The sequence below is a fragment of the Drosophila santomea genome, chromosome X (genome assembly GCF_016746245.2).
Source record: "Drosophila santomea strain STO CAGO 1482 chromosome X, Prin_Dsan_1.1, whole genome shotgun sequence".
Taxonomy (NCBI): domain Eukaryota; kingdom Metazoa; phylum Arthropoda; class Insecta; order Diptera; family Drosophilidae; genus Drosophila; species Drosophila santomea.
In genome coordinates, this window is record NC_053021.2 from 20,678,713 (window position 1) to 20,694,716 (window position 16,004).

The 16,004-nt window shown below is 43.4% G+C and overlaps 2 protein-coding genes across 3 annotated transcripts in view; both read right to left on the reverse strand.

Moving 5' to 3' along the window:
• Positions 1 to 16,004, reverse strand: part of LOC120455252 (glycine-rich protein DOT1) — a 79,522-nt gene that overhangs the window by 34,011 nt on the left and 29,507 nt on the right. The gene's annotated exons all lie outside the window — the stretch shown is intronic.
• On the reverse strand, positions 14,430 to 15,684 carry LOC120455253. Its single transcript, XM_039641252.2, has one exon. It carries the CDS (start codon positions 15,529 to 15,531, stop codon positions 14,665 to 14,667), a length of 867 nt encoding a protein of 288 aa, XP_039497186.1. The 5' UTR covers positions 15,532 to 15,684; the 3' UTR covers positions 14,430 to 14,664.

Sequence of the window (16,004 nt, forward strand, 5' to 3'; positions counted from 1 at the left end):
ACTCAGGACACAGGACACCGACGAGGACACGGACACGAACACGGACTGGGATACGGATAGAGACTCGGACCTGGGACACGATGTCCGGACAAGATGGGGCAATTATTGTAAGCGGCTTTCATCGTGCGATGATTACACTTACAACAGAAATGGGGCGCGCGAAGCGAAGCGCCATTGAGTTTCCACAAAAAAAATGCAAGAAAATAACGAAAAATAACGAAAAAAAAATAGGTTATAGCCACTAAAAAGTAATATCAAAAGGCGGCCAAGAAAACATTTCTAAGTACGCATCTGCTGGCGCTTTTGCCATGTTTGTTGGCCTAATTAGTGGCAGTGCATTTTTATAGCATAATTTTCGGCGTTGTAAGCGTTTTTCGTCTCCCCACCGTCTCGCCCGCCAACCAAATTGTACAACATGGTAATATTACATTAAAATTTATGAAACTGCAGGAGGGCACAAGCCGAAAAAGCCCAGGACCAGAACCAGAACCAGAAAACCCGGAGTACATGTACTTGGCTACATTACACACAGCGGGTGGAAAAACCGGGCCGAAATGGAGGAAAAATGGGAAATGCGGTCTGGAATTGAGGCATCTGAGGGATCTGCCAACGGGGGCAATTAGTGGCCAGCTTTAGACATCCGACCCCTTCCGGAAAATCATGGGCTAACCATTTCTCCTTGGCTGGCGAAACTCACCTGCAACGAGATAAAACGGGATAAAGAGTTGAATTAATAAATAGTGCGGCGAATGAATGGAAATTACTTAGTTAAATGCGCAAGCCAGTTGAGGTGTAATTACAAAAATGCTCAAGGCACAAAGCAGCAGCAAGGCAGCAGATAAGAATGAAGCAGTAATGCAGCGCGGCTTATTAAGGACTAAACTTCCGTTAATAAATCACCTCAGTGCCTGAGTGGAGTTATACTCGTAACTATTCAAGGATCCACTTCGGGGTATATCTTTACAGACCAGAATTTTAACTTACATTTTCCGAGTGGGGACTCGCTTGAAGCGCCTTACGAATGAAACGATGGAGTTGCAATCACGGCACTTCAGTAACAACATTTTCATGTAACTCCTAATGAAACCCACTACATTCCAGCTATCGAGCACTTTTTGGCCGCCAAAGTAAACCTTTGAGCAAAACTGATAAATGAAATAATAATTTCCATTCGATGAAAGTTTGTCTGCTGCTCAAAGGACTCTTTTAGCAGGCAACTTGCAACTCGCAACTCGCAACTTGCAACTTGCTGCTTGGGTCCTCATAAATTTATGAACTTTATGGCCAGCAACTCCGGAGGCCGCCAGTCGGCAGTCGACGGTCGAGGGTCGTTAGTCGGCAGTCAATATCTTGTGCATTTCAATAGTTCATATATTTCGGTGGTTACCCTTGTTGTGCCCATCCCCCATCCCCCATCCCCCAACCCCAATCTGCCATCCACCATCCACCATCCGCCATCCGCAATCGCTTGAAGAAACCCATTGCTGGGTGCAATAAAAATGCATTTCATGCTCGAAACATGACTTGGCTCAATTTATTTTACTTTGCCGCATTTAACGACTTCACACAGGCGCCGCCAGACTTGGCCTAAACCAGACACTGGGAGAATATTTCTATTACTTTCGGTACATAATTTTTTTTATTGATCGAAAAATCCATCTAAAATAGGGAAGAATATTTTTGAGGAGCAGGAAGTTTTGGAAAAATATCTTCGAGGCTTTTCTCGCTGTGCCGTCACAGTTGAATTTGGCAACTCCATCTATCTGTGTCTGCCCGCCGCCGACCCTTAGCCCCCCTCTAACCCCTTAACCCCCTCAGCCCCCATACCACCTAATCCCCTGCCCACACATGGGCGTCGTCGTACATGGCCGGTGTAATGGTGTTAGACCACAATGAGCTCAATTTACGCCAATGATTGGCGGTGCTTGGCAAGGCGGAAGCGGCGGACTCACACAGACAGACATATTTCCAGGGGCGGTGGACTCGGCGGGGGCTTGGCCCAGAAAGGGGGCATGGTCTGGCGGTTTCTCCTCCGTTCCGGCCGAAAAAGTTTCTTGTTTGCATTTGCCTATCGTCTGGGACTTGGCGGTGGTGATGATGGTGATGGTGTCGAGGTTTTGGGGCAAAAGGATCCAGGATCCAGGATCCGAAAAAGCAGACGTTAAACATCGCGTGCAGACATTGCCAGTGCCTGCCACGCCTCCTTGGCGCTGCCAGCCGCCCCCGCCGCCAGACACAAGAATTTATCCACTGCACACGAAAAATGTTCGACAGTCGTGGAAAAAGCGAGAAACACAAGTCGAAGTTGAAGACTTTTGGGCAACACACACTAAAAAAAAACAAGAGAGAACGCTATAGTCGAGTTCCCCGACTATCTGATACCCGTTACTCAGCTAGTGGAAGTGCAAAGGAGAGTCTTCAACACTGACAGTTTTTGGCGGTTTGTAGGCGTTAAAGTGGGCGTGGCAACACGAATTGACAAATTTGCGTGCGTCTATGTCTCTGGAGTCTGTATGCGTAATTTTAACTTTCTAGCTTTTGTAGTTCCTGAGATCTCAGCGTCCATACGGACGGACAGACGGACGGACAGACGGACATGGCCAGATCGGCTCGACTATTGATTCTGATCAAGAATATATATGCTTTATATGGTCGCAAACGCTTCGTTCTGCCTGTTACATACTTTTCAACGAATCTAGTATACCCTTTTACTCCACGAGTAACGGGTATATATATACTGCAAGGGGATTCACAGCTACCAAGCTGTCATGTCCCAGACACAGGGGCGTCGTGCGGCCGGGGCCACAAACTAAGACTGCATTTTTTGGGCGAGCTTGATCAATAACTTGGGATAACACATAATAAGGCAAAAAAAGGAGAGAGGAAAACAGTATGGAATGCCTTTCTTTCTTGGACTTCTTCGCTTTAGTTTCCCGCGGGGTTAAAGCCCCCCTGGGCTAAGCCCCTGCTTAGCCAGACATGTTTACTTGTTACACGTAACCAGAGACAGGCAATTTTTGGATCACGAGGAACTTAGCCCAACCAAAACATTGACTTTTGTTTGATATTTTTCACAACCAAAACAGAAAACCTATAATTAGCTGAGGTAATCGGACGAAATAGTCGCAAATGGCTTGATTTTTTTGCGATAACATTTTTGTATGCGCACATTAGAGCGCACAAATTATTAAAAGCAACAGTAGGAAGACCTCTTAGCGATTCGGAAATTCGATTTCCGGACTCACTAAAAGCCATCAACGAAGTTAATAAGACATACATCTACATCTACATCTACATCGCTCGAACTCTAAAAGTAAAAGCCAGCTATTAGGACATCTTAGAGTCGGAGGCACCCGCATACATTCGCTACATGAACGGCATGCGCGGCAGTAATCAAAAGAAAAGCCAGTTGCTAACACCATTTGCCATTGGCCCATTATGATAATCATTCTGAAAGGCTTTCCGCCCGGGTTTCTGAGCAACAAAGGCGATTTAAATTACGCCCGCTAAGCGGTTTATGCAGTCGCCGGCAACAACAATACCCAAGGCCAGAACAAGGAACATCCGCAGTGAGTCAAAGTTAACAAGTCAACAAGAAAGTCGACCGGCGTTGCCCCACCAAACTGGGTGGATGCCCTTCGGGCTGTTGGAAAAATGCTCGCAGGCAAAATCTTGGGGATATACTTTTCCTTCTATGCCGAAAAACACGTGTGTACTAGTTTATATATTCAAATTCATTAATTTAAATATAAAAAATAATTTAAGAAATAATTTAATGTTAATGTATATGTTCCATATTTCACTTTTAAAACAACAAAAAAATAAAGGAAACCCAACTAAAAACATAAACGTAATACTTGTCAAAGATCTCTCCTTCTTTAGGGGCATTAACTAGGCTGAAATGAACATTTTTGCTGCTTAAAACACTTTCCAACACTGCCAAAAGCATGACAGCATAAATAGCAAACAGAATCATTAAGTGAACAAGCGGAACACAAAATTCACTCTAGCTGCGAAAAACCATGGGCGCAGCGAGGGGTTTTTCGAGGGCTTGCTCCTGGGTATGGGTAAATGACAAGCTTCCATCTCTCGAGAGCAAAAGGGGGAGGTGGGCGGTGGTTGGAGGGGGTTGGGGGCTGGCTGCGGCTGGCTGGCACTCATCAGCAGCCAAGCATCGCATTTTGAGATAAAACATAAAGAGCGCACCTAATGCGTGCCTGTGTTAGTGTGTGTGTGTGTGTTGAGGTCTATGAGCGCGCGAGTGTGTGGGTGCCCGTACGGATGTTAAGTGTATGCTTGTATACAGCGCCGGTCAAGAAAATAGCGCCACTGACTGCGAACTGCTGGTTAGCTAAAGCATTTCGTTCTTTAACACATTGATAAATAGTTCACAGAATAGTTTGTATAGCCTGCAAAAATGCCGTTTTTTACATTTAACATTTAACACAAAACATACACGTAACATACATCAAAGTCCGTAAAATGTTTTCCTATTACGTAAACACAAAGCCTAATTATGTTAACTAGTTGAACTATCAACGGACACCAAATTTGTTTGATCGTAATACCTAATTTAATTCGATTTAATTACAAAAAAAAAGGGTTTTCAAGCGTGCCCTTTTGCGCGGTAGGCTGCTTAAAATACACCCAATCTTTTTGTTAAATATTTGCTTTGTAAATTGATTAAAAATTGCACTTGGCCAATACCACTATTTTTCGAAACGCCGCTGTGTTTGAGTGCGTGTGATTTGTTTGTGCTGTTGACTTTGGATAATGTCGTTTGTTGGCTGCCATCGCCAACCGCCTTTGTTTGTCTGCATGTTTGTTTGTCTCGGGCGTTGGTGTGCTTGTGTGTCTGTGCGTATGTGTGTATGTGTGTGTGCGTATGTGTGTGTGTGTGTAGTTGTACATATATTTGTCTGTTTGTTTGACTGATTGTCTGTCATTTTGTCTGATTGTGCGCCTATTAGTACACAAATGAATGAATAAGTGCGCACACAGACCGCACCCCCAATGCCCCACCCCACTCCTCATTTCATTTTCATTTTCGTTGATTGAATGGCCCTAAGCCCCGCCCCCTATTGGCCCGCTGGATTATTTGTGCTTTAAGCCTTTAAGTCTTTGTTAGACAATTTACCGCCAAACTGGCAAACAAAAAGGATGAAAAAAACGTCGATGGAGCGTGTGTGCTTTAATTGTTGTAATGCGATTTCGTCACCTCATCCAGCCACTTTATCCGCTGTTCCCGCTTTTCCCACTTTTCCACTGTTCCCGCTTTTCCCACTTTTCCCACTTTCAATTCGTTCGTCTCCTTTGTCGGCGGCTTTTGATTAGCTTTTTCATGTGTTTGGCGGCGCATACCGAGTTTCGAGCTCTTGGTCAATTTGATTTGCCTAATTGGCCAGCCCAATGCATTGGAAATTGACCGAGTGATTACTCAAAGCGTCGAAACCGAGTGCTGTTAAATGGAAACTTCTGTCGTTTTCCCTGGGATCACACAAGTAACTGCCAGCATCGTGGCTTTGAATGTATGAGATTAAAGGCATTTAATTGAACCTATGTGTGGGTGCATCCTTTCATCCAAAATGTACAGATATAACATGCATTGGATTTTAGAGATATAATCATAATTGTTGTATGTAATTTCTATGCAAGTAATCTATGATTTAATGATAATTGTTGTAATTTCTATGCAAGAAATCTATGATATAAAGATTATTGTTGTAATTTCTATGCAAGAAATCTAGCCAGTATAGGGAAGCCAGCTCTTAAATCTTGTATTTTTACCTAGGTAAATATGTATCTATATCTATATATATATATCTATCTATAGATAATAAATAAAACAAGCACCATAGCCCCATAGACACTTGTGCGGTGGAGTGCGGGTAGAAGTGACCGAATCTTAATACTCCCACAATTTGTTTCGCAATCAGATCTTATTCCTGAACAGTCGACACTTACTTATTTTCCAGCAATTTCCCACTTGTGCTCATCAAACAGCAAGTGGGTGGAAGGGGGCTTCGTTTTCCGGGGAGAGGGACCCCCACCCATGCTATTAACACTTAGTTACAACATGTACGGCAATTGGGAATTTAGCTCGGCCACTTGAGCCACTTAAATGCTCGTGAAAACAAACAAATTGAGTGGACTTGGCTGGCGCTTGTCTGCAGCTGCGACTGTAGCGCTTTACTATATATACGAGGGTCGTTTGATAAGTCCGTGACTTTTTGAATAAAATATATTTTTTTCGTCAAAGAAGCGTTTTATTTCTCAACATAATCTCCTTTTAGCTGTATACATTTAGTCCAGCGTTTTTCCAATTTTTTTATTCCTTCCAAATAATAGGTTTTCTCAAGGCCCTCAAAATAGTCGTTTGTTTCTGTGATGACCTCTTCATTTGACCCGAATCTCTTACCGCCGAGCCATTTCTTCATGTTTGGAAACAAAAAATAGTCACAGGGGGCTAAATCTGGAGAATATGCTGGATGGGGTAGCAGTTCGTAGCCCAATTTATGAAATTTTGCCATGCTGACTACACACGTGTGCACCCGTGCATTGTCCTGATGGAACAGCACTTTTTTTTTCGCCAAATGCGGTCGTTTCTGCTTCAAATCAATATCGAATCTGTCCAAAAGCTCTGAATAATATTCGCCGGTGATCGTTTTACCCTTTTCAAGGTAATCGATGTGAATGATACCTTGTGCATCCCAAAAAACTGTGGCCATGACCTTGTTGGCCGACAGACCCACCTTGGCCTTCTTTGGTGCACGTTCACCCGGAGAAACCCACTGTCTTGATTGTTCTTTGGTCTCTGGTGTGGTGTGGTGGATCCATGTTTCGTCTACGGTAACGAAACGGCGCAAAAATTCGTTTGGATTGCGGTTGAACATCGCCAAACACTCCTTTGAAATGGTCACACGGTTGCGCTTATGGTCGTGTGTGAGCAATCGCGGCACCCATCGCGCGGAAAGCTTTTTCATGTCCAAATATTCATGTAAAATGTGATGTACCCGTTCAGTTGAGATGCCTACAGCCTCAGCTACCTCACGCACTTTCATTCTCCGATCATCCAATATCATTCCATGGATTTTGTCGACGATTTCTGGCATGACGACCTCTTTTGGGCGACCTGAACGTTCGGCATCACTTGTACTGGTACGACCACAACGGAACTCAGTAAACCATTTCTTAACCATTGAAATTGATGGTGCAGAGTCCCCATAATATTTATCAAGTCTTTCCTTGGTTTCGGTGATGGATTTTTTACGCAAAAAATAATGCTTAATTAGCACACGAAATTCACTTTTTTCCATTTTCGTTAAAATTCACGAGATCGTCTGCTTTCAATGCCTATAAAACGCAAACCAAAAAACGCAGCTTTCTCAAAATTTTACAGTCAGCTGTTAATCGATAACTGCTGACAGGAGCAGTGTTGTATTTAGAGCAGGTGCGCGGCAAATACAAAAAGTCACGGACTTATCAAACGACCCTCGTATGTACATACATACATACGTGTAACTTGTATATACTCGTACAACTAAGTGTGGGTTTGGTATATGCACGGGTATGCGTAACACACAATATAGTTATTTGGCCCTAATGATGCGCATAAATTTGTCAGGGTCAGGAGAGTTGACGGCGCAGAGCTGGGCAGCATAATTTAGCATCCCGACATCCCGACATCCCGGCATCCCCGCCAACCGAACCAGCATCATAAACACAGTGCGCGCAAATTGTTAATTGACACATTGCTACACTCAAGTGGTCCCCTAATGGTCCTTGCCGTAGGGCGGCAGTTCTGAGTGGCTTTCGGCAATTTCAGTGGGGCTTCAATTAGTTTTGGAGGTGGTGGAGCTTACGGAAATCGGAAAAAGTCACAGCGATGTTGGGAAAGCGAAGTGATATGGTCTGCAAATGGTGCTTAATCAGTTGAGAGTTTGGAATTAGCAAACTTTGGCCATCAACGAGAAAGAATGTCCAGAATGTTTAGCAATGTGCCAGGACCAGGAACAACACATCATATTTGTGCAATTTTCCAGGAAGCAATAAATGAGCAAAGGTATTTATTAAAGCTCAATGAATTATTTATGCACAATCCTTGTTAATGAGCTTTGCTATCTTGGGAAAGAATGGATGCGAAATATATATTAATGAATATATTATTTTCCAAGTTTTATCTCCATCCGCTTAGCATTACGACAATGCCTTGGCATCAATAAAGATAATCAGCTAATTATGATATTTTGGACCGCAACCACAATCATTTTAATTGAATTACGCCCGGCCAAACATTTCGATTCCCGCTTAATAGAATAGTAGACCGTAGCAATTCATTAGAACAATCTCCGAGTTTAAATTAAATCAAATAATTGTTCTCTGGCAATCGGCAGCGCTTTCCTTGGACCAGACAACTTGAATCGTTCTCAAAGAGGCTGCCATTCTTGTCCAACGTTGCTCATTTCGAATTCATTGAATTTTGCGATAATTTGATTTGGCCACGCCTCCGACAATAACTTGAAAATGCCTTGGAAGGGTGGGCATTTTGGATTCGTATTCGGATCTTGGTTTGGGCTTGGGTTTAAGTTTGGGTTTGGGATGCGGAGATTGGGGCTGTCATGTCTGAGATGCCTCACTGACATAAATTGCAATTGCAGCAGAGCAATGCGAAATTCGGAATTTACATTTAAATGCTCGACAGGACACTGCACCATTTATCACAAGTATGTACGCTATATCAAATAAATTAGTTAAATATTATGTTACCCAATTACAATGAGGATGAGATGATGAGACGATGAGATGGGCGGCACGAATTGCGGAGCAGACATTCTGTCAGCATAAATTGCCAAGTCGCCGCATTTGATATGACAACAATAAAGCCGAGGGCCAAAGAGCCTGGCTTGGCTTTCAAATTACGACAAACTAAGGCCTGGGAAATTGTCAGCGACACTCGCTGGGTTTTCCCACACCCACACCCTCCCCCTCACCCTACCCCTCCCCCGTTTTGCCAACCCGCAGAAGGTCCGCCGCAGAAGTTGGCAGTTCAAAATGCTAATCACCACACGACATTCATTGTCTGTGAAACAATTGGACTCCCTAACTAACACGCCTCGCCATCATTATGAATCGCATTATGTGGCCGCTAATTCCGTGGGCTTCGGTGGGGGCGATGGAGGTGGAATGGGTGAATTGGGCGACAATGGGTTAAGCGGCCCGTCAATATCAGGCTGTGCAAATTGCAACCCATCAATCGGGAACAGATTTCAATTTTCCGCCGCTAAAATCCAATTACCCGTGGCGAAATTGGCCACCAGACCACCAAAAAACCAAAGCTTAAAGGTCAAATCTGGGGGAAATTCCTAGGCTTAAGAACAATGAACTCAACTCAACATTTGGTTGGCTTTTGTTTGAACAGAAAATAAAAACCATAGGACTGCAATTTGTATATAAATAACATTTAAATATATATATAGGTTGTACAACAGCACCAAAAAATAACTTAACTGAGAACATGAACTTAAACATTCAAATAAAAAGCACAACATATGAATTTACACTACAACCACCGGGAATAAGTTAAAAGTTAAGCTAAATGGGATAACAAAGAATCCCACGTCAATATAAATCTGCTGCCAATCGAATTATTCTGGGTAATTAAACAAGAGGCGGTAACAAAAAGCAGAAATTGAGTCAATGATGCGAAAGTTGTTCAACCAATGACATTTTTTAAAACACCAAAAGAGTGTTAAATATTTAACAATCTTTATTCAAGTCGTGTGTAACAATGCTTTACGAGGTTTTTATACCCGTTACTCGTAGAGTATAAAGTATATATATTCTCCATTCTATATTCCGTCTGTCCGTATGAACGTCGAGAGCTATAATATTTTCATGAATAGACATTTCAGGAATACTGACTTCAAATTTCTTTGGAAAGATTTTTACTTATTGAAACAATTATATGTTCGTTAGCCAGAACTTGTAATTTGCAGCTGCGAAACTCAATCTCTTTATATACATACATACATGTAGTTATGTAAATGCAACTCTTGAAATTGAATGGAAATTGAAAAGCGTTGGCAAAGTGTCGTAGAAAACCACAGTAAAGCACTTAAGTCGCTTAAAATTGTCAGGACTTTAACAACGAAATTGCAAAAGACTCTCTTACCGCACAAGAGCTCACTTTTCATCCATTAATCCAAAACAAACTGCTAAATTCCTAATCGGAAAATATAAAAATGAAGTGGGAACCGCAAGCCGAAATGCAATTATTTTTGCTGTCCGTCCAAAGCCCGGTATTTGCATATTGTCAACATAATTAAAGAGGCTTTTGACTTGTGGTTACACGCCCACTCGAACACACACGTGTACAGGCTGAATGTGTACGAGTATGTATGAATATGTAAGAATATGTATGAACACGGAACACTCACTCGTTCATTCAGAAAACATTCAGCCGAGTGTCCTTGACTGACGCTACTGAATGCGAACACCGAGTGCACAACACTGAGTCCTGCAAATGCAAAATTGTTTTTGGCAAAGTGCACAATGCACTTGACGACTGTCAAAACGGACATGAAACGGGGGCGTGGTGGGGGGCGGTTGGATGTCCATGTCCTTGTCATTTATGTAAAATGTTGCACAACATTTATTGCCCCCCACACAGAAATACACAAATAAAATCGTCCTTAACTGGAAGAAAATGAGGACAATTGCAGCAACTTTTCCGGCAATTTTATATATTGAAACAATGCCGTCGTCCTTGCTGCTCGGGTCAGCAATAAAAATTTGTCGTGCGGTAAATGAAATGGATAGCAATGGCGATTGCGATTGCGATAACTGGCTGCCCAATGGTCAAGTCAGTAAGCGCGGATCTTTACGTTGCCCAAAGTCCATAGCCCATAGCCCATAGCCCATAGCCCATAGCCCATCGAAAAGTCACGATAAAAAAAAGCCGGAAAATCGGCAAAAACAATGGGCCACCAAATACAAGTTATAGCCGGGTCGAGGTCAGCCCGAACTGGTGTCCTCTTTCCGTACTTGTTTACCCTGTAATCGCTGTCCTTGCAAGTCGGCTTCATTCATTTCTTCATCATTTATGAATGGCTTAATTCCGAGCAATCCAATCGATGTGACAAACACATAAACTATTCTGGTATCAAATATCAATTCACAACACGGTATATTTAGTTTTTTTTCATTAAAATTTGAAGAATCAAATAAAATGGAAACCATTGAACCTTTAAATTTGAATCTATTGGTAAGTTCTTCTAAAAGATTGAAAATGGTTGGGGATTTGTACTCATTACCACATTGGTTACTAGGTATCGCCTTGCTCGCTACTTTTTGTGTGGGCGGTTTTACAATGTTTTCGTCTAAGAGACGATTTCGGTTTCAGTTTGCAACTTGTTGGCATTGCTTTTCGATTTCTGCACTTGTCGGCAAAGAGGGTTTTGTTTTTTAATATTGCACTTTTGTTGCGAGTTCTCCGCTCATTGCGCATTGTTGTTTTATTTTTGGAAAAGTTTATCTGGCTCGGATTACTGGGTCAATTGGTTGGATGGCCTCCACTGGGGGAAATCAGCTTTCGGGATCGGGTACACGGGCTTGCCTAATTAACAAAGTCCTATGAAAAGGAAAGTTAAGCACCACCATGTACATATACATATATCTTTCCCACTCGCTCGCTATTCCTGTCCCTGTTTCTGTTTTGTTCAACTGAACTTTGACCCGTGCATTGACATCGTTTTTGCGTAAACTACGGAACTGTGTCAGGTAATTGCGTTCAATAAGCAGGTCGAATTGGGAACTAGGACTGAGAAAGAGAAAGAGACGGTGAGATTTGGTAAGAAGGAGTCGGATATATCAGAGAGAGTGAAAGAGAGACAGACACACATGGCCTGAATGCCGTCGAGTGTCACTTGCATCCTGCATAATTGGTTTATCAATTGCGGTTGGCCCATTGAAATAAGCAACTTGCATTTGTGCGTTTAACTCTAAGCACGTCTGCCAACCCCCTTTTGTAGCCACCCCTGCACCACCCCTGCACCACCCCTGCACCACCCATTTTATGGCCCATAAGTCCAGTAAAATCCAAGATGACATAAAATCCATGCACACTCCCTGCCCCCGTGAAAACCACTTCGCCCCCGGACTTTCCCACTTTGACCGCACAAATTTGGAGCAAGGCAATGATTAATTTATGCGAAATCCGAAGCGAAATCGTGCGAAAGCCAAATTTGCTAGACAAACACAATTTAAATGTGGAAAGAAATGACACTGGAACTATCTGAAATGCTCTACAAAAAAATCAGAATAAAGAACTGGAGGAACAAACAATTGAAAAAGTCCAGAGAGTATGTACCTATGTACGTGGGTTAGCCAACTTTAACTAGACGCAAGTAAATGTTGTCATTTCACTCTGAAAATTAACAGAACCTATAGGTATGCATAGCTAAAAAAACGTTGATAAACGGGCATAATATTTTTAAATATGTACGTATATGTAAAGAAATCCCCATATTCCTATAAAATTAATTTATTCCGCTTATCATTCAAATTCTACCCAGGCGTTTTATAAAACAGCTTGTGAGCAGTACTTAACCCACGTTAGGCAATAACGTCCGCTCATATCTCTGTTTATTTAACCCTTGCTCAAGCCATCAGGAATTGCGTAACTCCGTCTCAAGGGGTCTTTATCTAATCGCGTTCTCATCCAGGCCAATTCCGCCTCACTTAGCCGCACAAAAAGTCTCCATTCCAATTGGCATCGGCGATGGCACCGATCTTTATTACCAGCCCCTCATTTTAATGCTTCTCTGCTCTTCAAACTGAATGCAATCAAGGATTTTTTCAACTGGCCAAAAGTGCGCTTTCAGCCATGTTCTTTGGGGCGGACACACCTTCTCCATCCAACATCCAACATCCAACATCCAGCATCCTTCATCTCCCTTCGCCCCGCTCAAAAGCATCCCAATCCCCGCCTGAATCACGGTCTGGCCACGATTATAAAGCCCGGGGCATAAATATTAGCAAAGGCGTTGCCGTTGACGTCGCTGCAGTCATTTAAATGTTGTCGGTCGTTGTGGTTGCAGATCCTCCAGAGCACTTCCTGCTGCTCCTCTCTTATACACCCCCCTTCCCTCCTGTTCCTGGTGATTATGCCTGTCAACGAAGTTTCACATACACGGCGAGATTTTCATTAAGAGGAAGGACAATATAAAATATCAAAATATTATTTTGAAAACCGCTACTAGTCGTTAAGAAATACAGCGAGTAGTAAGTAACACAAACGAAACAAATTTCAAGAACAGTCTCCTATCGAAATATTTGTATAGTCAAAACTATGAACTACCGTTCTGCAAAATCATTTGAATGCAAAAGTGTTTTTTACCGTGTAACGCCATACTTAACCCTTTGTCCCCCCAAAAACTCAGCTCGGCGCACAATGAATTAAATGAATCTCAATTTCCGTTCGGTTTGCGGTTAAAAGCCGCAGTCGTCGTCTTGGTCTTCTGGGCAAAATGCAAATTCTCCGGCGGCGAAAATGAAAACAAGCCGAAAAACTCTCGTTGCAGCAACAACAATGGCAATGGGAATTCTGCTCCTGCTCTCCTGACCTTTCACCCTTTCATTCGCCCGGGTGTCCCGGGTGTCCTGGGTGTGCTGCATCAATTGCCTGGCTTCCATCTTCCACTCGCTTCTCAAGTTTCTTTCCGTAAATTGCTGCAAGATGCCCCCGAAAAAACCGATGCCGGGAGCAAGGATTTCTGGCCCCAAAACTTTTGTGCCGGGAAAACTTTTACAACTGCACCAGGACGATGATGAGATTGGGAGGCGCTGAGGGGGGCTAACAAGGAGCTGGAGGATTTGGGAGGAGCAGCCAGGCCAAATCGTTGGGTCGCCGTCTGCAAAAGTTTTGCGATTTGTTTGCGCGAAATAAACGCGACGCAGATAATTTGCGCAAAAGTTCGCTTACTGCCCGCCGACTTCGTGGAAGCCAGCTCGAAATCCCAGGAACCAAGATCTAAGACCCAATCCCCCATCCCCCATCCCCCATCTCCCGTCTCCCATCTGCCATCTGCCATCTCCCAAAACCCATTCCCATTTCATATTGTCCAACAATTTCATTTGGGAATATGTATTTCTGGTATGTACAAATAAACCAACCGAAATGAAAATGTTTCGCGTTCGTTTCAAAGTTGTGCAAAGAAGTTTTTTGTTCCGAAATGCCACAGTCGTTGATTACCGAATCCATTATCCATATCAGGATTTCCAAAGGAACCTTCGATGGAATATCAGGTTTATATCCTAACCCATAGGGCTTATATTTATACTCGTTGCTTTGACTAAATGAATAACTTGGCTGCATGATTTTTTGAGGAATATTTACCATATATGGACAAACTATAAGCTAGACGAAAATGTGGATATTTGAAAGTAATTATATTAAACAATTTAAGCCTTCTTGGCAGCAATGTGCACTCGTCCATTGTATATAATTTTTTTTTTAGAACATTTGGCAAAATAAATGTAAATCCATTCAATTTACGGATAAATTAGACTTGAAAACTAAAGGCAGAATGAGCCGCGAACCCCTTTTGAAAAGTATATACATGTCCACTCGTCACTATCATTAAACGCTCGCCACTCTTTGGTCGTCTATAAATGGATATTTTTCCGAGAGTGCGGCTTTCGAGTCGAGGCGGCAGACATATTTTGGAACTCTTTGGTGGAGATAAAGTCGATGATGGGCAGTCGGCTGGTCAGCGGGACCACCACATCATTGGCAGACGCACCGATGCCGGCCACTTTGCCGACTAGGGATGACAGGCCAGAGGGATGGGCTCGCACTGTTCCCTGCAGAATGCCGTCACCCAGTCTAGTTCCTTCTCCACCTACCAATCTTCCCCTGAATCCTGCTTCTCCTCGTTGTCGCACCTGTTGGTCCTTCTGGGTCCGCTGAGTGAGCGGCTGCATCCTTACGCCGAGATTGCAAAAGAAGTTCACACCGTCGGTGGCCCTGGTCTCGGCTTTCATCATCCATCGGGGTTCCATCCGTCTTTTCATTCGGGGTAACGCACTTCTTTCGCTTGCTGCCGCTGGGTGCTTCATATTCTTGGACACCTTGGACACCTTGGAGACCCTGGAATCCTTGCCCAGAAACAGCACCGAAGTACCGCCGGCCGTCCTCTGGGGTCTGGCGTCTATGAGCTTGGTCCTGCGGGACATGCCCAGGGATTGCAGGGCGTCCAGCGGCTGGCGATGCGACTTCTTGAAGGTCACTTGCTGCGACTTCTTCACCGGCCTTACCTTGACCAAGCCCAAAACTGTGGGCTGCAGGGCGGCTCGCATCAGCGGAGAACGTCTCATGGGCTTCTTGAGCGGCTTCTTCAAGGACTTCTTAACGGACTTCTGCAGTACTTTCGGCTTCGACTTGCCAGCACTTTTCCTTTTGCACTGTGGCTGTTTTGTGCCAAGCGGTATTGATACCACTTTAATTGGCGATCTCTGCGTGGACTTTGGCATAATTTCAGTATTTTGGTTAAACAAATCTCAATCTCTTCTTCGATCCGTCGCTCTCAGTTCTTACTAAGAATTTTGGTGTGGTATCGGGCGGGGGTTATTTCAAAATCGAATGCCTCGACCTGACGTGTTAACAAGGACTGGGGAAGGGGGGCAAACGGAATTCGTAGTGCCTACTTGTCCTGTCCACCTCATCTGGGCCGCCCGGACTTGAGCACGTTCCGCCTCCTGTTTCCTGTCACCTCTTGACTTGGCCTCTGCATGTTTGTTTGTCTTGAGTCAACTGCTATTTGTTTTCCCCGACGCTTTTCTTTTATTTTTTTCTTCCCTTTTTTTTGTTTTTTGCCTTTCCATAAAACCTTTGTCGTTCCCTCGGGCTACAGAAACTTGAAATCAACTTCCGTTTTCCGTTTTGTGGCCCTTGATTTACATATATACCACAGCAAAATAACGTTACATTTTATATCGAAAAAATG